General features: G+C 38.6%; 1 protein-coding gene across 8 annotated transcripts in view; it reads left to right on the top strand.

Annotated features, from left to right (window-relative positions):
• Positions 1-16,842, top strand: part of ASB4 (ankyrin repeat and SOCS box containing 4) — a 149,120-nt gene that overhangs the window by 55,586 nt on the left and 76,692 nt on the right. For 2 of the 8 annotated variants that reach the window (XM_060020501.1, XM_069541012.1), the window contains exon 1: positions 15,000-15,186. The exons of the other annotated variants lie outside the window; for them this stretch is intronic. In XM_060020501.1, the coding sequence (XP_059876484.1) occupies positions 15,000-15,186 (187 nt within the window). Of the gene's footprint in view, positions 1-14,999; positions 15,187-16,842 lie in introns of those variants that run through there. 8 annotated transcript variants of the gene reach the window in all.

The following is a 16,842-nucleotide window of genomic DNA, read 5'->3' as shown; positions in this document are numbered from 1 at the left end:
AGTAATGATACCAGTGAGCAGAAACTATGTGGTGGTGGGGGGGGGGGGAAGGCAACTTCTCACAGAAGACAAAAAGGGAATTTTGTGCCTGTATCTTTCAGAGGAGCCAGAACCCTCATATTCAAGGAGATATTGGGGAGGGGCTGAATTAATAGTGATGGCCAACATCTTCTAGCATTTACTATGCCCCAGATACCCTTGTAAGAGCTTTACATATGTCAACCCAGTTAATCCTCCCAACAAGCCAACGAGGTAGGTATTATGATGATGTCCATTTTAAAGGTGAAGGACCCGAGGCACAGAGAGGGTAAGCAGTTAAGTCAGGAGAGCAGCTGCGCGGCCTCGGCCGTAGGAGCTACAGGTTCATCCAGGACAATAACAGGCAGTGAGGAGTTCCTGGCGGGGCCGGCTGTGTGCAGCTGCTGAGTCTGCGTCCTGTTTGTCCTCACAATAAACCCCCATTAATGAGGGAAGCACGATTGGTCTCCATTGCTCTTGCAACCTGAAAGAGCCTATAGAATACAGATCCTATTGTGAATGCTTTTGTAATTTGGAGGTTTCTTCTTTTTTTTTTGTAATAAATGGAATAATCAGCGCCTTAATGTATCCATAGGGAATTCAGGAGAGGGATGAAGAAGCGGCTCCTGTTTTTGAGGCATTTGCAATCATTGTTGGAGAGACAGAGCCAACAGATGGGGAACAATAGTGAGAGACTCAAGGGCTGGTGGAAGCGAAGGGTGTGGGAAATCAGAGAAGGGAAGGTGTTTACTCACTGACTATCAGGTTAGATGGGATGGGGGATGGAAAGAAGAAACTGGGTGGCTTTGGACACATTTCCTCTTTATACTTCACCTTCAGCAACTGTAAAATAAAGCCATAAATTATCTCAAAGACTCTTCTAGGATTTTTCAATGAATCCTGACCTTTTCTGTAAAGCTGGCTTTTTATGTGTGGTATTTGCTAAAAGCAGAGGCACACCTATAACAGATAGGGCCCAGACTGTACATCACATGATCAGGTTGATACAGTTTCCTGACCTCACGTTAGCTCCCAAGAGCATACGTGTCCTGAACTGTAGCCCATTAGCTTTTCTTGGCTATTCAATTGATTACCCCAGCCGTTTATATATATAAACGGCCATTTGTATTTTTCTCTGTTTTTTTGGCCAAAATATAAAAATAGGATATACATAGACTATAGCACTTAATAATATCTTATATGTTTTGATATTTTAAAGAAATAAAATTTATCACATGGGATAGTCAAGTCATCTCACTCATTATCATTTAAATTTCTTTTCTTGGGTCTTTGGTTTTGTATATTTCTTTCAACATTCTAAGTTACTGTAGCCCCCAATAGCTGGTTATGATCACTTAACATACAGTTTCAAATCAATGAGGTCTGTGATGGAAATAAAACAGATTCTAAAAACTCATTTTTATATTATATGCATACCATGTTTTCAACAGCAAATTTTTTTTTTTTAAATTCAGAACAAGCATGTGGTTAAGATAAAAATTATCTGATGTTCCCAATCATTGAAATATAGAAACCATAATCAGGGAAGGGCTTAGGAGGTATTTTTGTGGTATGATCCTTAGGACGAGGTAGCTTTCTCTAACCTGACAAATATTCTGTAGAGCCCATAAACTAATTGTTCTTTAAGTGTGGTCCCCAGACCAGCAGCATTGGCACTGAACAAATTCTCAGGTCTCACCCAAACTTAATCAGAACTTTGAGAGTTGGGGCCCAGCAGTCTGCAATGTAACAAGCTTTCCAGATGATTCTGAAGTACCTTAAAGTTTGAGAACCCTTATCATAATTCAGGCTGCCAATAGAATAGAATAAGTCATCAGTTATATTTAATGACTATCTTTACTTACATAGTTCTCCCTATGCCCAGCTGGATACAGAATTTGGACATAAAATTACAACCCAGAGTATTGGCATTCCTCAGTGATTCCCATCATTGGTGGGGTTTAACATGAACTGCTCTATTTGCATTCAAGGCCTCCTATAGTTATAGACCCAAATCAGGTGTCCAGTGTTATCTTCTATTTCTCCGGTTGAGATTCTTTTTTTATAAATGTATCTATTTATTTATTTATTTTTGGCTGTGTTGGGTCTTCGTTTCTGTGCGAGAGCTTTCTCTAGTTGCAGCAAGCGAGGGCTACTCTTCATCGTGGTGCACGGGCCTCTCACCATCTTGGTCTCTCTTGTTGTGGAGCACAGGCTCCAGACGCGCAGGCTCAGTAGTTGTGGCTCACGGGCCTAGTTGCTCTGCGGCATGTGGGATCTTCCCAGACCAGGGCTCAAACCCGTGTCCCTTGCATTGGCAGGCAGATTCTCAACCATTGCACCACCAGGGAAGCCCCGAGATTCTTTTTATTTTAGTAAAATTGGATTACCATTCTCTCCCTATGCCCTCACTCCCTGCCATGAGGGATAGTTGACATAGGTTAAGACTGGGAAGGGCCTTCAGTGAGTGGAGATATAGGGGAGAGCACATTCCTAGGTGGTGACACAGTGTAACCAAACACCTAATGTTTTTCGGTTTCTATCAAAATCCTATGTCAAATATCATTTCCTCTATGAAATCTTTCTTGAGCCTTCAATCAGAAGGTGTGAGCTCTTCCTTCCATAATACTCTCACAGTATATTCTGTTCTGCCCTGTTGTGTAGTCTGTATTTCTCATTTCTTTGATTCTACTGTAAGTTCTTGAGATCAGGGGCTGCATCCTGCTACTCATCCTGCTGCCACTCCTACCACTGTCAGACACATAAATAATAACTCTGTCAATAGTTGTTGAATTGTGGTATGCGGTGGCAGGACTGCCAGGCAAGCCCAGAGAGTCCTCTGACAGCTTCCGGCCAAGTCTGTTCACTGTATGAGTTGGGTGTACATTGCATGCCTGTCCCCAGATATTCCCTTGCAGGTAACTGACATTCATTCTTGTAAGATTTATAGAAAGTTCACAACCCGTGTTTCAAATACAAAATCCACCTAGGAAGGATCAAGAAATAAAGATCTAGAGGACAAGCCTAGCTCTTTTACCCCCTGGCGCTGTCAAGGGGCAGCCTAAGAGACACTAGAAAGGGCCGGGGCTGGGAAACGGGAACAAATCTTTGATTTCACAGTCTTGCCTGCAGCCTTGACTGACAGTAGCTGCTGCTTTCACCTCCATCTGTGGCTTCACGCCTTTTTAGAAGAGACTCAGGAAATCTCCTTCTCGTCTTAGAGGGAATATTTTCAGCCTAAGAGGAAAATTCTGAGCATGAGAAGCAAGCTTGCCTTGCTTTCCCACACCCAAAGACAGAGACTCATAAGACAATAACGGTCTGGAAAGAATCTAAAGACACACGGTACAAAACATATTTAGTTTATTATTTTAAGTGTTCTTCTTAATACCATCGCAGTGAAAACAAACAGTAGACCGACAACCACCCTCCCCCTCCAAACAACGTTTAACTTATATTTATGTATTTGCTAACCACTCACATCTTGAAATTCATTCTATAACATCATAGACCCATGGCAAATTCTGAACAGAGAAATTCATTGTAGGAAAATATGATCATAAAAGATATGGTTTAAGTGGATAAAACCCCCAAAAATTTAACCCATATTTATGATTTAATCTGGATCAAGTTTTATCTGCATTGGTGTAGGGTTTTTTTTTCCAGGGGATACTGCAGTTGTTTTTCCAGGTTCATTTACCGAGGAACACTGCCATCATGTGGCGTGGTGTGTTAAAGACAGCACATAAATGACAACTAACAGCATAGCTTTAATTCTCTCCAGAAAGATGTTCACAGCTTTTAAATGTGCTTTGTTGTTAGAAGCTGTATTTGTGGATTTCTTTCTAAGAGAGCACTCTTAAATATCTGCCGAAGGATGAACTCTGTGTGAGCTTTTGAATCCCCTGAATACATAGCAACCACAACAGAATATCACATATATAAAATAATAATTGAACACTGCTTGTTTTACAAATTTGTAAAGTTTTCATAAATTTATCCACTTTAAAGAGAGTAGGATGACTTTCTCGTGTGCACTAAAGTGGCTGCCTATTTTTTCTTCACACTGCTAAGTCCACTGGGGAGAGGAGGTATAAAATGAGAACTGTAGGGAGGCAGCATCAAAAACTAAAGTATGAAGCTTGACCCTAAGTCTGAGCCCCCACTTTGCCACTGATTAACTGTGGAATCTTGAGTAAGTCACACAAGCTATCTGGTCTCAGTACTTTTTTTCCTTAAATAAGTAGGTTTGATACACTTAAGTCAAAACTGTTTTCTAGTTTAAAATTCTGTGATTCTACTTGACAAGTAAGTAAGTTCTTGAAAAAGCAAGAATGCTGTTTTTCTTTAGGTAGATTATTTTCCTATGGTTTTCCTGTAACTGAAGCTTTGTCTGCATGACTCATCATGCAAAATTTTCTCTGTAAGAACCCAGAGATTATGTGTTATGTTCAGCAGTGCTCCAGAACAAACAGCTTTCACGCATTTTGTGGGCATTCACAGCTTAGTATCTCCACAAACATAAAATAAAGTTGAGGAATCTTTCTAATTGGTAAAAAGCTTACTGGCTTCTGAGAGCTGTAGGGTTTTTTTTTTTTTTTTTTTTTTTTTTTTTGTGGTACGCGGACCTCTCACTGTTGTGGCCTCTCCCGTTGCGGAGCACAGGCTCCGGACGCACAGGCTCAGCGGCCATGGCCCACGGGCCCACGGGCCCAGCCGCTCCGCGCCATGTGGGATCTTCCCGGACCGGGGCATGAACCCGTGTCCCCTGTATCGGCAGACGGACTCTCAACCACTGCGCCACCAGGGAAGCCCAGAGCTGTAGGTCTTAATAGACGTTCCAGAATGTTAGAAAAGACAACTCAGAACAGTCTGATGTCTTTAACACCTGAAAGGGAAGGGCAGTTTTCTTCCCTCTTGCTTTGTAAATTTGTCAAAATTAAAAAGCGGATGCAAATGCTGTGTATGTTCTGATGAGACAAAATTGTGGTAAATGATTCCCTCGAGTTGATTTTGTGATGTGTGTAACGGGGTGAGGGATGGAAATACAAGCTCTGCTGGGCGTTTGAACCATGCTGGAAGGGCATGTAAATGCAGGCCAGTTGCTAGGAGACCTGGAGCACAGAGTCAGTGCCCCCCTGTGTGCGCAGGGATGTTTTATCTCAAGAAACCTTGTCTTTCACAGTCAACGATGACATTAAATGTAGTCTGTCAAAATTCAGGTGGACCAGAGCTTGGTTATTGCTTGTGTCAATCCAGCCATTCTGTCATCCACCACTCATTAAGGGAGCAAATGAAAGAGAACAATGTAACATGGTGCCAGCGACCAAGAAGCCCTAGAAAAGCTCCGAGTGATGCACTACAAATTCAGTCTAAATACTCTCACATGGAAGACAGCTGGTTTGCTCGCCGATATTAATTCCAAGTGTGTAGTAGTGGCTAAAGAATGGCTTCAGCATTCCAAAGAGAAGGATGCCAGGCCACAAATAGAGTTCTAAGTGAAGATGTGCTTGAGAAGGATTTTGAGCCCTATTGCTTACAAAGCAATCATTTCAGTCATTTGTGGGATTTTTAAAAACAGATTTTATGCTAAACACACGCTTCCAGTTTGTAATTCCACCAAGAACTTTAGAATTGAGACGGTATTAAGAGTTCTTCCAGTGCCCCCAACTGGTTGAAGACAGAAACTGACCCTCTCTGCGGGCAAGGGCAATGGGCAGCCCATTCAGAGAATGGGGCACGGACGTCTGCCCTTGTAAAACACTGTCAAGCTTTGCCAATATCCAGGAGACCCCGAATTCAATGAGAGAAAAAAAGAAAAACTAAAGACTGAGGAGTGGGTCTAGTAGGTCTCATTTTGATTTAGAGGAAACTGAGTCATTGAGAGGTATTTTGAATTATTTGAAACACACACAGCTAATTATCACCAGAGCTGGCAACACAACCAGGTTTCCCAGTCCAGTGCTCTTTTACAGTAACACCAGGAGCTACTCAGGAGAGTTTTCTTTCTCAGGAGAGTTGTGATGTTCTGTTAGCTCTCACTGATATGAACGGCAGCAACAGTAATCCTGTAATGCTTCTGGAATGCTTTGCAACGTACAAATCACATTTATATACATTGTTTGGTTTGATTCTTTCAACCATGGAAATTGTTCTTATGAAATAGTATGCTTAGCACACAGACTTGATCTGCATTGTTACAAAAGTATAGCTGTAATGGTACTAGTTTGCAAGGTCTCTGTTATAAATCGTCTGCCATGCCCTGACATGAAGGGTGATATAGGGACCTTGGAGAACAGGGAATTGAAACCCTAATATAGTTTGAGAAATTTTTGTGTTTGCTCCACTTCAATACTGAATATCCACAAATAAAATGAAGTGTGTACTTTTCTGCTTATTTATGGAACATATAAAACTATCATCAATGATAAGCCATTTTTGAGAACTTAACTACCAGGCCAGACACACAGCAAATACAAAAATGCTGTTCTAAGTTTAACTTAGAGAATTGGACTTGGGTTCAAGAAGTATAAGAAATGAAATAAATGACATACATCAGTTACACTGTTAAGCTTTATTGAGCTTCAAAAATACCTGAAAAGAGGTAGAGGTATCTGAATCAGGATGGCCTTTTAGGGTCACCTCCTTTTCCTTATCTCAGGGCACTAGCATCTCCTGCTTCCGTGACCTAGAAAGCTCTCCCCCTAGATATCAGCATGCCTTGCTCTCACACTTCTTTCAGGTTTTTGCTCAGGGAAAGTGAGGACTTCTCTGATCATATATTTGAAATTGCCGTGCTTTCCAAGGCCATAACACCTTCCCAGGGCTAGCCTGGAAGTGGAGGGTGCTTTTTTTCACTTATTGGCCCAGAGGAACATACATTTTTCTGATCTATATACATGGGTGACTTATGAGCTGGCTGGGATCCTAGACTTTCCCTAGTTTATTATTCTCTATGGCATGTATTACCACCTGACAAACTATGTTTTTTTACTGTTTTTTTAATTGTCTGATTCCCCTATGATCCCTTCACTAGTAGACAAGCTCCATAAAGGTAGGGATTTTCTTCATGTGTTTACAGTGCTTAAGAAGAGCCCCAGCAGTGGCTAAGATGAACCCCTAATGACTCTCATTTCCTGGTATTCATGCCTTTCTTTTTCTTTCTCTTTTCCTTTTTTTGGCCACACTGTGTAGCTTGTGGCATCTTCCCTGACCAGGGATATAACCCGGGCCCCTGAAGTGAAAGCCTGAATCCTAACCAGTAGGCCACCAGGGAAGTCCCCCATGCTTTTCTTTTATCTTCATCTCACATCAAATCAGGGCAGCTCAGTGTGGCCAAAAGAATATGGTGGAAGTGGTGGTGTATGACTTCCTAAGTCAGGTAAGAAAAGGCATTGCAGCTTCCAACTTTCTCTCACGGGTTCTTCATTCTGGGGGAAGCCAGCTGCCATGTCATGAGGACATTGAAGCAGCCCCGTGGAGTACATGGACAGGAACCAAACTGCATGCACCAACTTGTTAGCTAAGTGACCAAACCGTTCTGAAAGGGGATCTTTTAACACCTAGCCTTTGAGTCTTCCAACAGAGGACTCAAATATCATGTAGCAGAGACAAGCCTTTCCCTTTCCCATAGTGTCCTGTCTGAATTCTTGACCCACAGAAACCATGAGAGATAATAAGTGATTATTATTGCTTTAAGGTCATGCATTTTGGGGTTACTTGTTATGTAGCAAAAGATGACTAATATAGTGCCTGGCCCATAGTAAGTTCCTAATCAATGTTTATTGAATGAAGAGGTAAATTAAGCAGATTTTTTCCTAGGCTACTTAGTGATCATAATACAATGCCTCACAAAACTCTATAAGAAGCCTTTGCTCCAATAGCAACATTGGTTTGGAGTCTCAAGGAGTAGGCTTGAATCTTGGATCCGTCATTTATTTGTCATTTAACCTTGTATAATTCACTTACAGTCTTTGCGTTCTTAGTTTTCCTAATCTGTAAACTAGAAATAATGAAGACAATTGTAATTACACCACTAACAGTCCCAGCAACCTGAAAGTGCCCTGATGACTTTATAGATCCCTGGATCAGAGCTGTCCTGAAACCCATGCTTTAACTGGAATTGTCCATTCTGTAAACTGATAAATCTTTTTTATTATTTGTCAGTTTCAGTTGTTGGTGTTACCTATAACCAAAAGCAATCTTTATACAAAACATTAACACTAACATATATGACACAATAGCAAACAAAACAAGATGGCATGTAATCAGTAAGATGCTGCATGGTAGACTTAAGTATAGCAGCTAAGAAGAAAAAGATACCAGATCAGCTTATCAACAATTTCTGTGGGCTGATGGCAAGGGCATCCTAATTCATCTGCCTAGGAAAGTCAGGGAGGCCCAAGGGGTTCTGTTTTCACAGAAGTTTTGGTTTCTGTAGGTATATCTTAGAAGCCTTGGCTTCTGATTTCTTCTCTGTGGTTGCCTTTGATAGGTAGTTGCTGGCTTAGTAGCAAATTCATGTTTAAATGCCTTCAGGGACCAAGGAGCTATTTGTGCTTCAGAGAAGATACTCCAAGTGGTCAGACTATGTTGTACACAGACATCAAGAAAACAAGCAGCCGGGCTTCTGTGCCTGCTGCCTCCCCTATAGGTCCTCAGAGAGTACAAGAGGGTCTTCCAGGCCCCTTGCACAATATCATCACCTTGTTAGAAGGTTCTTCACTTTGCTCCGAGAGGAGAGGACACTGTCCTGAGCATTTTGCGAAACACTAATAAAAAACTCTTCTTACAGGATGGGGAGTTTTTATTTTTAAGATCAGAGGAGACAGGAATTTCTGACGGGCCTGAACAGACAGAGTGAAATATAGTCTCTGTGTAATTTTGCCTCTTGAGGCCTAGAGAGACGGTGGCTTGAAGCAGTGGTCTGGATAATGTGGAAAGCTCTCAAATGTGTTTTATTAGCATTGGTCACTTTACTTCCTATATATTAGAATGACCTTGAGGGGTATTTTAATTAAGCTGCTATTTGTTTTCTAAGTGCAAATAATAATCTCTTAGTTTTATCCTCTGCCGCTCAGATAAATTGGTCAATAATTGATTTTTTAGCACAATAATCCAGATGACTTTCTCAATTTTCTGCATTTCTTCATGGAAATTTGCTTTGTTTTCTCAAAATATTCTGCAGAATTTGCATTTATTTATTTTTATAGTTATGAGATGGGACCGAAATAGCTTTGGTGGGAAAACTTAAAGTCCTTTCTTTAGGTCAGAATTATAAATTTGTTTCCAAACATTAAATCAATGCTTTTAATTTTCATTCTTAAATCGTGTACTTTGTAGCCCTCAGCCTTCAGGGCCAAGTCTTGATGTTTATCAACCCAAGGAAAGAAAGTATGAGAACACCCTAGGATATATTGGCCTTTGATAAGGTTTAAATCTCAATGCTGACTTTTAGAAATGCAATAGTTGTGAAAATCAGGCTTTAAGAAAATGAGGATTTTCTTCTAAATAATTGTATCTCCTTCTTTAGTATATCTAGAACCATGCTCAAAGGATTCAGGATCCAAAGTTTCTTCCACAATGCAATGACAGCCCTCCCACCTATGGAGGGAGATCAACAAGCTTGCCGACCTAGGGAGACAAAGAAAAAGTTAAAGAGGAAGTAAGAAGTCTAAAACTGGACCCTTTTAGTCAGGAAGCCTGGAAGTCTTGAGGGATTATGAGAAGAGATGTAGGTTGATGGAGGGGTCAGATGCCACGTTCTCATCCCTAGTCACACACTTGTTTCAGAGTTGAACGTTGGTAGAGCCATGGAGAGGGGAGGGGACTTGGTAACAAGATATGCCTGAGGAGGTCTGAAGATGCTGAGAGCAGTGACTCAGCATCGGGGAGAATGTAGACGCCCTGGAGAACCCCAGCCCTCAGCTTAGGTCCATGTCCATTCTGGCCCCAAAAAGATGGCAAGAAGGTGGCTATAGAAAGCTGCTGGTTCTTCATGGTCTCTGTATGAAGTGTGAGAGAGTGACAGTGTGCCTGGAGAGAGGACACAGAGTTTCAGAGCATAGATTGGACTAACATAGCCAGAGGCTGTGGTATTTGAGGACATCAAGATTGGAGGCAAATGACTAGGATCACGTTCTCCAGTGGTGGATGCCAGAAACCTGAATACACCCAGACAAGACCAATTTAGAGGAGCCACTCTGCTATGAAGATCAGGGAGGGTCTAGAGGACAATGAGTTCATCTTAGGACTGCCTCTCCTCTCATGAGGTCATATAAGCTGCATTCCTACCCCTGACTGATCTTCACCTGGTGTACACTGGTCTAGTCATACTGGTTATTTATGGCTAAATTCTCTTCTAATTGATTCTGGATGCTAAGTATTAGTATTTTGAATTAGTATTGCTCCTATACATATCCCATATTTTCAGAGGGAAATCCATATTGGAAATGACCATATTAGAGGGAAATTCAAAATTCTCAAAGATAGAGACTTTTATCCAAAGAGACTGAGGATTCACCTAAAGAGACTGCTAAATATTTGGATCAGACTAAGCATATCCAGTTGGACTAAAATTAAGTTGTCCTTCCCTTTGCCACTAAGTTATGTAGAAAACCCATAAGGGGGACCAGATCAATTAATTGCATATAAACAAGCTATATTATTTCTGTACGAAATTCAGTGAATTACAACTTTGTGACAGTTTCTAGTGTACAGGAGATTGGAAAGATCTGGGGACTTCATTACTACTTAAATCCATTAGCTTAATTCCACATGGGCAGGGATTTTTGTTGTTGTTGTCCACTGCAGTGCTCTGAATAAGTGTCTGGCATATTGAAGGTCTGAGTAGGTATTTGTTGAAGGAATTACAACTGTAACACGAGGCAAGCTTGCAAAGTGCCCTCTAAGAATCCCAATACAATTTCAACAAAAGCAGAGTGTCCCTGGTGTCATCCATCAGAATCCTTTGTTTTCAGCTCCCTCTAGGAATATTATGTTCCATGTTAGGCACCAAAATTTAAGAGGGACATTTATCAATCAACTAAAGAGGATCCGGAAGAGAACAGGCAGGACAAGAGAATTCTGAAACTCACCCCAAAAAGAAACAGTTGACACTACCTGAGGAAAAAAGTGATTAATGAGAGAGAATGCTATTTTCAAATGTTAGAAAGAGTATAATTGTAAATGTGTAATTGCATGTTCATAATTAGACTTAATGGGAAGAAATTATGAATAGGCAGATTTTGACTCAATATAACAAAGAAGCTCTGACTTTAACTTTCCAATAATGGAATGAATTGCTTTGTGAACCACAATGTGAGATTTAATTATGTATTATCTGATATTTCCTTTTCAATATTCATTGGTATTTGCCTCCCTCCCTCTCAACTTATTGTTTATCCTTGAAAGCAGAAAATGTAAAATTTGGAACGGTAAGGTTAGATTAAAAACTTTATTACTGTAAGAATTATGGAGCCTATTAACTGATCACCCATTATCTTAGTCCCTCGGGTCACAAGGTGGCAAACTCAAATATGAGAACATACCCTTGACTGTTGGGTCTATATCTCACTTGGGTTTTCTGATGTCCATCACAAAGTGAAATTGCAAATTTTGTAAATCAACTAAGATTTCATGAGGTTGATGAAAACGTTGGAGAACTGCCCAAATCACATACAAAACCATTTACTAATGGCAATTTGTCAGTGTTATTTCTGTTAATAATTGCATAAGAAAAGTTTGAGAGCGTGAGGATTTGACTGGTGTTTTAGAGGGAACTCCAGCCATTGAGTTTGTATGTCATTGGAATATCAAAGGATGAAGAAAGGCCCTTGGCAAATCTGTTGAAGCTCTTGAGTACGTTTGTAAATATGATTCTTTTTATATATTAGTTTGACAAAAACCATTCAAAAGGTAAAGTATATTGCTTCATGTCATTATGAAATTGAATCAGAAGAATTAAATATCTTTCTCCGAAAATAGTAAACATTGTATTTTGTGGTTCTATGAATTATACAAGTAACTGTCAGCCTACAAGTTAAATATTAGATGAAAATATGTTCCCTATAATTTTTGCTTTTCTTTTTCAAGATGAATTAAGAGAACCCCACCCCCACCCCCCAACTGTGAAATTCAGTCTTAATTTTAGGTAGTGTGAATTTTCGTTATCTTTTCCAGGACTAATTATCCTCCAATAAAGTAAAACTCTATGTCTCTGTTTCCTCTACCGGGAATACTTTTCTTTCTCTTAGGTTTGTCAAAAAGGGCCAAAACATATCCATCAATAATTGCTATACTTGAGTCACGCATGTGGACATAAAAGGAACAGTATCTTATTCTCAACCAAGCATAGTGCTAAGGACGTTGTAAATAATCAATGAATAATTCTTTATTCATTCATTATTCATTTATTCGTTCATACTGAACACTGAGGGCAGGAGAATGATTTAGTTCCTTACTTTATGGAATCTACAATTCTGTGCTTATGCTGCGTTACCAAGTTATCGTTATTAATACGTTCAGTGCAGAAATACATTTTTATCACAAATGTAATTTGTGCTCATTGTAGATGACTTCAGAAAATAAGAAAGAGATAAAGAAGAAATCAGATGTAATCTTAGCATTAGGAGATAAAAGCTGATGATATTTGGGAATTGATGCATGCGTACAGAGTTTTCTTCCTACGTGTGCATTTAGTACACATATTTATACATTATATAGATAGAGACAAATTATGTAAATATATACATATATTTGTACATTATATAAGTATAGATTTTTGTTTGTTTGTTTGTTTAATTTATTTATTTATGGCTGTGTTGGGTCTTCGCTTCTGTGCGAGGGCTTTCTCTAGTTGCGGCGAGCGGGGGCCACTCTTCATCGCGTTGCGCGGGCCTCTCACTATCGCGGCCTCTCTTGTTGCGGAGCACAGGCTCCAGACGGGCAGGCTCAGTAGTTGTGGCACACGGGCCTAGTTGCTCCGCGGCATGTGGGATCTTCCCGGACCAGGGCTCGAACCCGTGTCCCCTGCATTGGCAGGCAGATTCTCAACCACTGCGCCACCAGGGAAGCCCAGTATAGATATTTTTAAAGAATATTTATACTACATATACTATTTTATAAATTACTTATCTCATAGATATTTTAAAATCAGTATATATCTACCTAGTCATAATGACTGAAGGGTGTTTCATTACATGGATATGACATAATTTGTTTATCAAATTTTTTGCTGTCAGTCACTTAGATTGCTTCCATGTTTTTTACTATTGTTAACAATATAATCATCTATATATACATTTTTATTCATTTATCCATCCATTATTTCAGGACAAATACTTTACACTATGTTAAGCTTGAAATTTTATCTTCTTGAAGATTTAAAATTAAGAATATTAACAAAAATCTTAAACATTAAAAAAAGTTAATCTACCATATTAGAAGTCAAGATAGTCGTTGTCATTGGGGGTCAGGTGAGTGTTTGGATTGAAAAGTGACATAAAGGGAGTTTCAAGTGTACCTGAACGACTCTGTGGTTCGACCTGGGGGTTGGTTACAGGGGTGTGTTCATTTTGTAAAAATTGGACAAGCCGTATACTTATGACTTGTCACTTTCTACTTTCTTGTATTTGTGTTACACATCAATGAAATAAGTTAAAATACTATGTTACAATTTGCATCAATGTCTATATGCTTATGTAAATTCTAAGAATTGAATACTATTATCATTTTTAGTTTTTTTAAATTCATGTTGCTAATTATTCTGCAGAAAGTTTGCACCAGTTTTGACTCCCACAGAAAATATATAAAGTGTAATTTCTTTATGTTCAAATTAACATTTACTATCACAATTTTTCTAATTTGTAATGATTTGTACATTTAAAAATTGAGTATTTTTCTCTCTTGGAAAATTTCAAACTTACAGAAAAGCTGAAAAAATAATATCATGGTCATCCGTAAATCCCTCATTAGATTTACCAACTTTTAATTTTTTGCCACATTTGCTTTCTCTCTCTGTCTCTATTTACATACACACACACACTCACATATCTATACACGTATATATGTATACATATATATACACATTTATTTTTGTATTTCTGAATTATTTGAAAAGAAGCTTTAGGCATCATGACAGTTTACCCCTTAAGAATAAGAATATTATTCTGTATAACCACAATACTTTTACCACACCTTAAAAAATTAACAATAACTCTATATTATCAAGTAATATCTAGTCCATATTCATATTTCCACAACTGTACCAATATAGTCTTTTCTAACTGATTTTTTAAAATACAAGATTAAATAAAGTTTACTCAGTCATTGCATTTAGCTGTTTTGTCTCTTTACGCTCTTTTTACCTAAAATAATCCCCTACCACCATCACCCTACCCTGCTTTCTTTCATGATGTTGAAATTTTTCAAGTCTAAGTCACTTGATAACCTTCTGTTTGTTTTCAAATGTGCATGACCATGCTTGATTTTGCAGGCTCTTATTACAGAATTTTATAGGTTTTCAGAAGCACATGTATCAGCCACTGTAACAAATTTTCATTTGTGGCTATTGGTTAATCAGAGCAAGACATTGGATCTCCAGTTGAGCACCAGATGTTTTTACTGAGGGGAAAAAAAAGAAAAGTTAAGAGCTTTTAAATCTTACATTATTACTTTGATTGTATAAGAAATAATAGTGACATTTCATTCTCTGAAATGTATTGTGAGGGTTTTCCTTCGTATTGATACACTATGTTATTCAATGAATTAGTTAGTATAGAACCAGTTTAAAAGACCTGAGAGTGCAGTGACAGCCAAGAAGGATATTTTGAAGTTTAAAATGGTCCCTATATAAATAGAACGGATCAGCATAACTTTGGGATAAAATTAGCTGACAGTTTGTGGGCTCTCTAGCATGTGCCTGTTAGCTTGGTGCCGCTCTCCTGATAAATCACAATACAGCTTCCAGAGGGAGAGGAAGGATGGACAGCACGGCTGCCCCTATCACTAAATCTGCAGCTGCCAAGTTAGTTAAGAGAAATTTCCTTGAGGCTGTAAAGTCAAATGACTTCGGAAAATTGAAGGCCATTTTAATCCAAAGGCAAATAGATGTGGACACAGTTTTTGAAGTTGAAGATGAGAATATGGTTTTGGCATCTTATAAACAAGGTAAAAATTATAGGTGTAATTGTAAAATCGATAGAAAATGGATTTGTTTTTTTAATGCACAGCATTAGTCACCCAACCTAAACCGGTAGCTCTTACTATTTCTTTAAATATATACTTAAAAAATATTTCTAATGTAATCATTTCTTTCTTTTTAAACTAGACAAAATCATGAGCTGGTATATATATAAATATATTTTTTCTTCTCTTTACTTTCCTTCTCTTTTCTTTCTGTATCCCTGTGCCTAGAATTTGAAATCCTGGATAATCATATTTAGTAATGCAATTTTCCTCTATTTCTAACTTTATTTCTTCTTATAAGTACATAGAATAAAGAAACCGTCTCTAGATTATGGCTAAACAGATTGCTGAGATCTAATCCAGACAGTATGACTGGCTTGGGAACAGGCTGCCAGCCCTCTGTTAACAGGGCTACTTAAAGATATATCATCTCTACATCCACCTGGAGGAAGAAGAGGATTTTTGCCCCTATTTGAAGGGTTAATAAATGGGAAAGGCTGTACCGTGATACACCTTTATGATCCTTGTCATTTTAATGAGTTTTCAGTTCAGGCAGAAAAGCTGAAACCAGAAAAGCCAAAAAGTTAACTTTTTTCAGTGACTACAGTGATAGATCAAAATTGTAGATCTACCTAACATGGAGTATCTGCCTTATGAAGAACTAAGGATAGCAAAAATTAGAACTGAATTTTTTTTTTTTTTATCACGGGATTTTCTGGAACCCATGCTTAATAAGTCAGAAATAAATTAGAAGTGAGCAGATTCTGATTTCCCAAATCAGCTAGTTAATGGGAAATTTGAGTAGCGAGGCCATCTGGTAAGCGGACTGCAAACAAACACCATGTTCAACATCACTTCTGTTTAAACAAAATAGGTGATAAGGTCTTGTGTACAGCATTGAGAAAGAGAGATCTTTTTTTATGTTTAAAATACTTTCCATTTGTATATAAATCATCAGCACCATCAATCTTCAGAAATGAATACTTAATGGTATATATTTCTACATTAATTTACTATCAGTTCTGAAGGAAGGGTGGAATAGTTGAGGCCAGTTACTGTGTTTATGATTTTTACTTGAGGGTTTTATTATAAATTGGCATTGCTATCTTGATTGGAAAATAAAGAAGAGGTCTGTTTTTTAAAAAGTGGTTGATGGAGATTCTGTTAAGAAGAAAGAATGTATGCTATATGATCAGATTACTTTCATCTTATGGATTTGTTCAGTGAAAGACTGCCTGAATGCTTAATACATTTTTAAGGTATTTTTTAAAACTTATATTCGTGCCTAGCTTAAAATACTTATGTCCAAGTCAGCAGGTAATTTATTTGACCCTGAGCTGTGAAGACTGCCTTTTCTCATCTGAGCATGCCAAATTGCATAGATCATGTGAAGGTTCAGAGGTTGTGAGAAAGGAAGTCTTAGTGGCAGTTTCTGGAGAAGGATGCTGTTTCTCTTGCTTCCAATGGTGTTATCATCCCTGAACGAGAAAAAAATGCATTTTAAAATCCTTCTGTCAATATGAGCCGACTCCCTATGGTCTTCATAGAGCTAAATTTTCATTCATGCAAATGGGTGTTTTCATAGGACTGTGGGATGGGACTTTCAATTAGGGAGAAAGCAAATTACACTCTCTGGAT

The sequence above is a fragment of the Delphinus delphis genome, chromosome 9, assembly GCF_949987515.2.
Source record: "Delphinus delphis chromosome 9, mDelDel1.2, whole genome shotgun sequence".
In the NCBI taxonomy this organism is placed as follows: Eukaryota; Metazoa; Chordata; class Mammalia; order Artiodactyla; family Delphinidae; genus Delphinus; species Delphinus delphis.
This window is presented reverse-complemented; position numbering and strand designations above follow the sequence as displayed.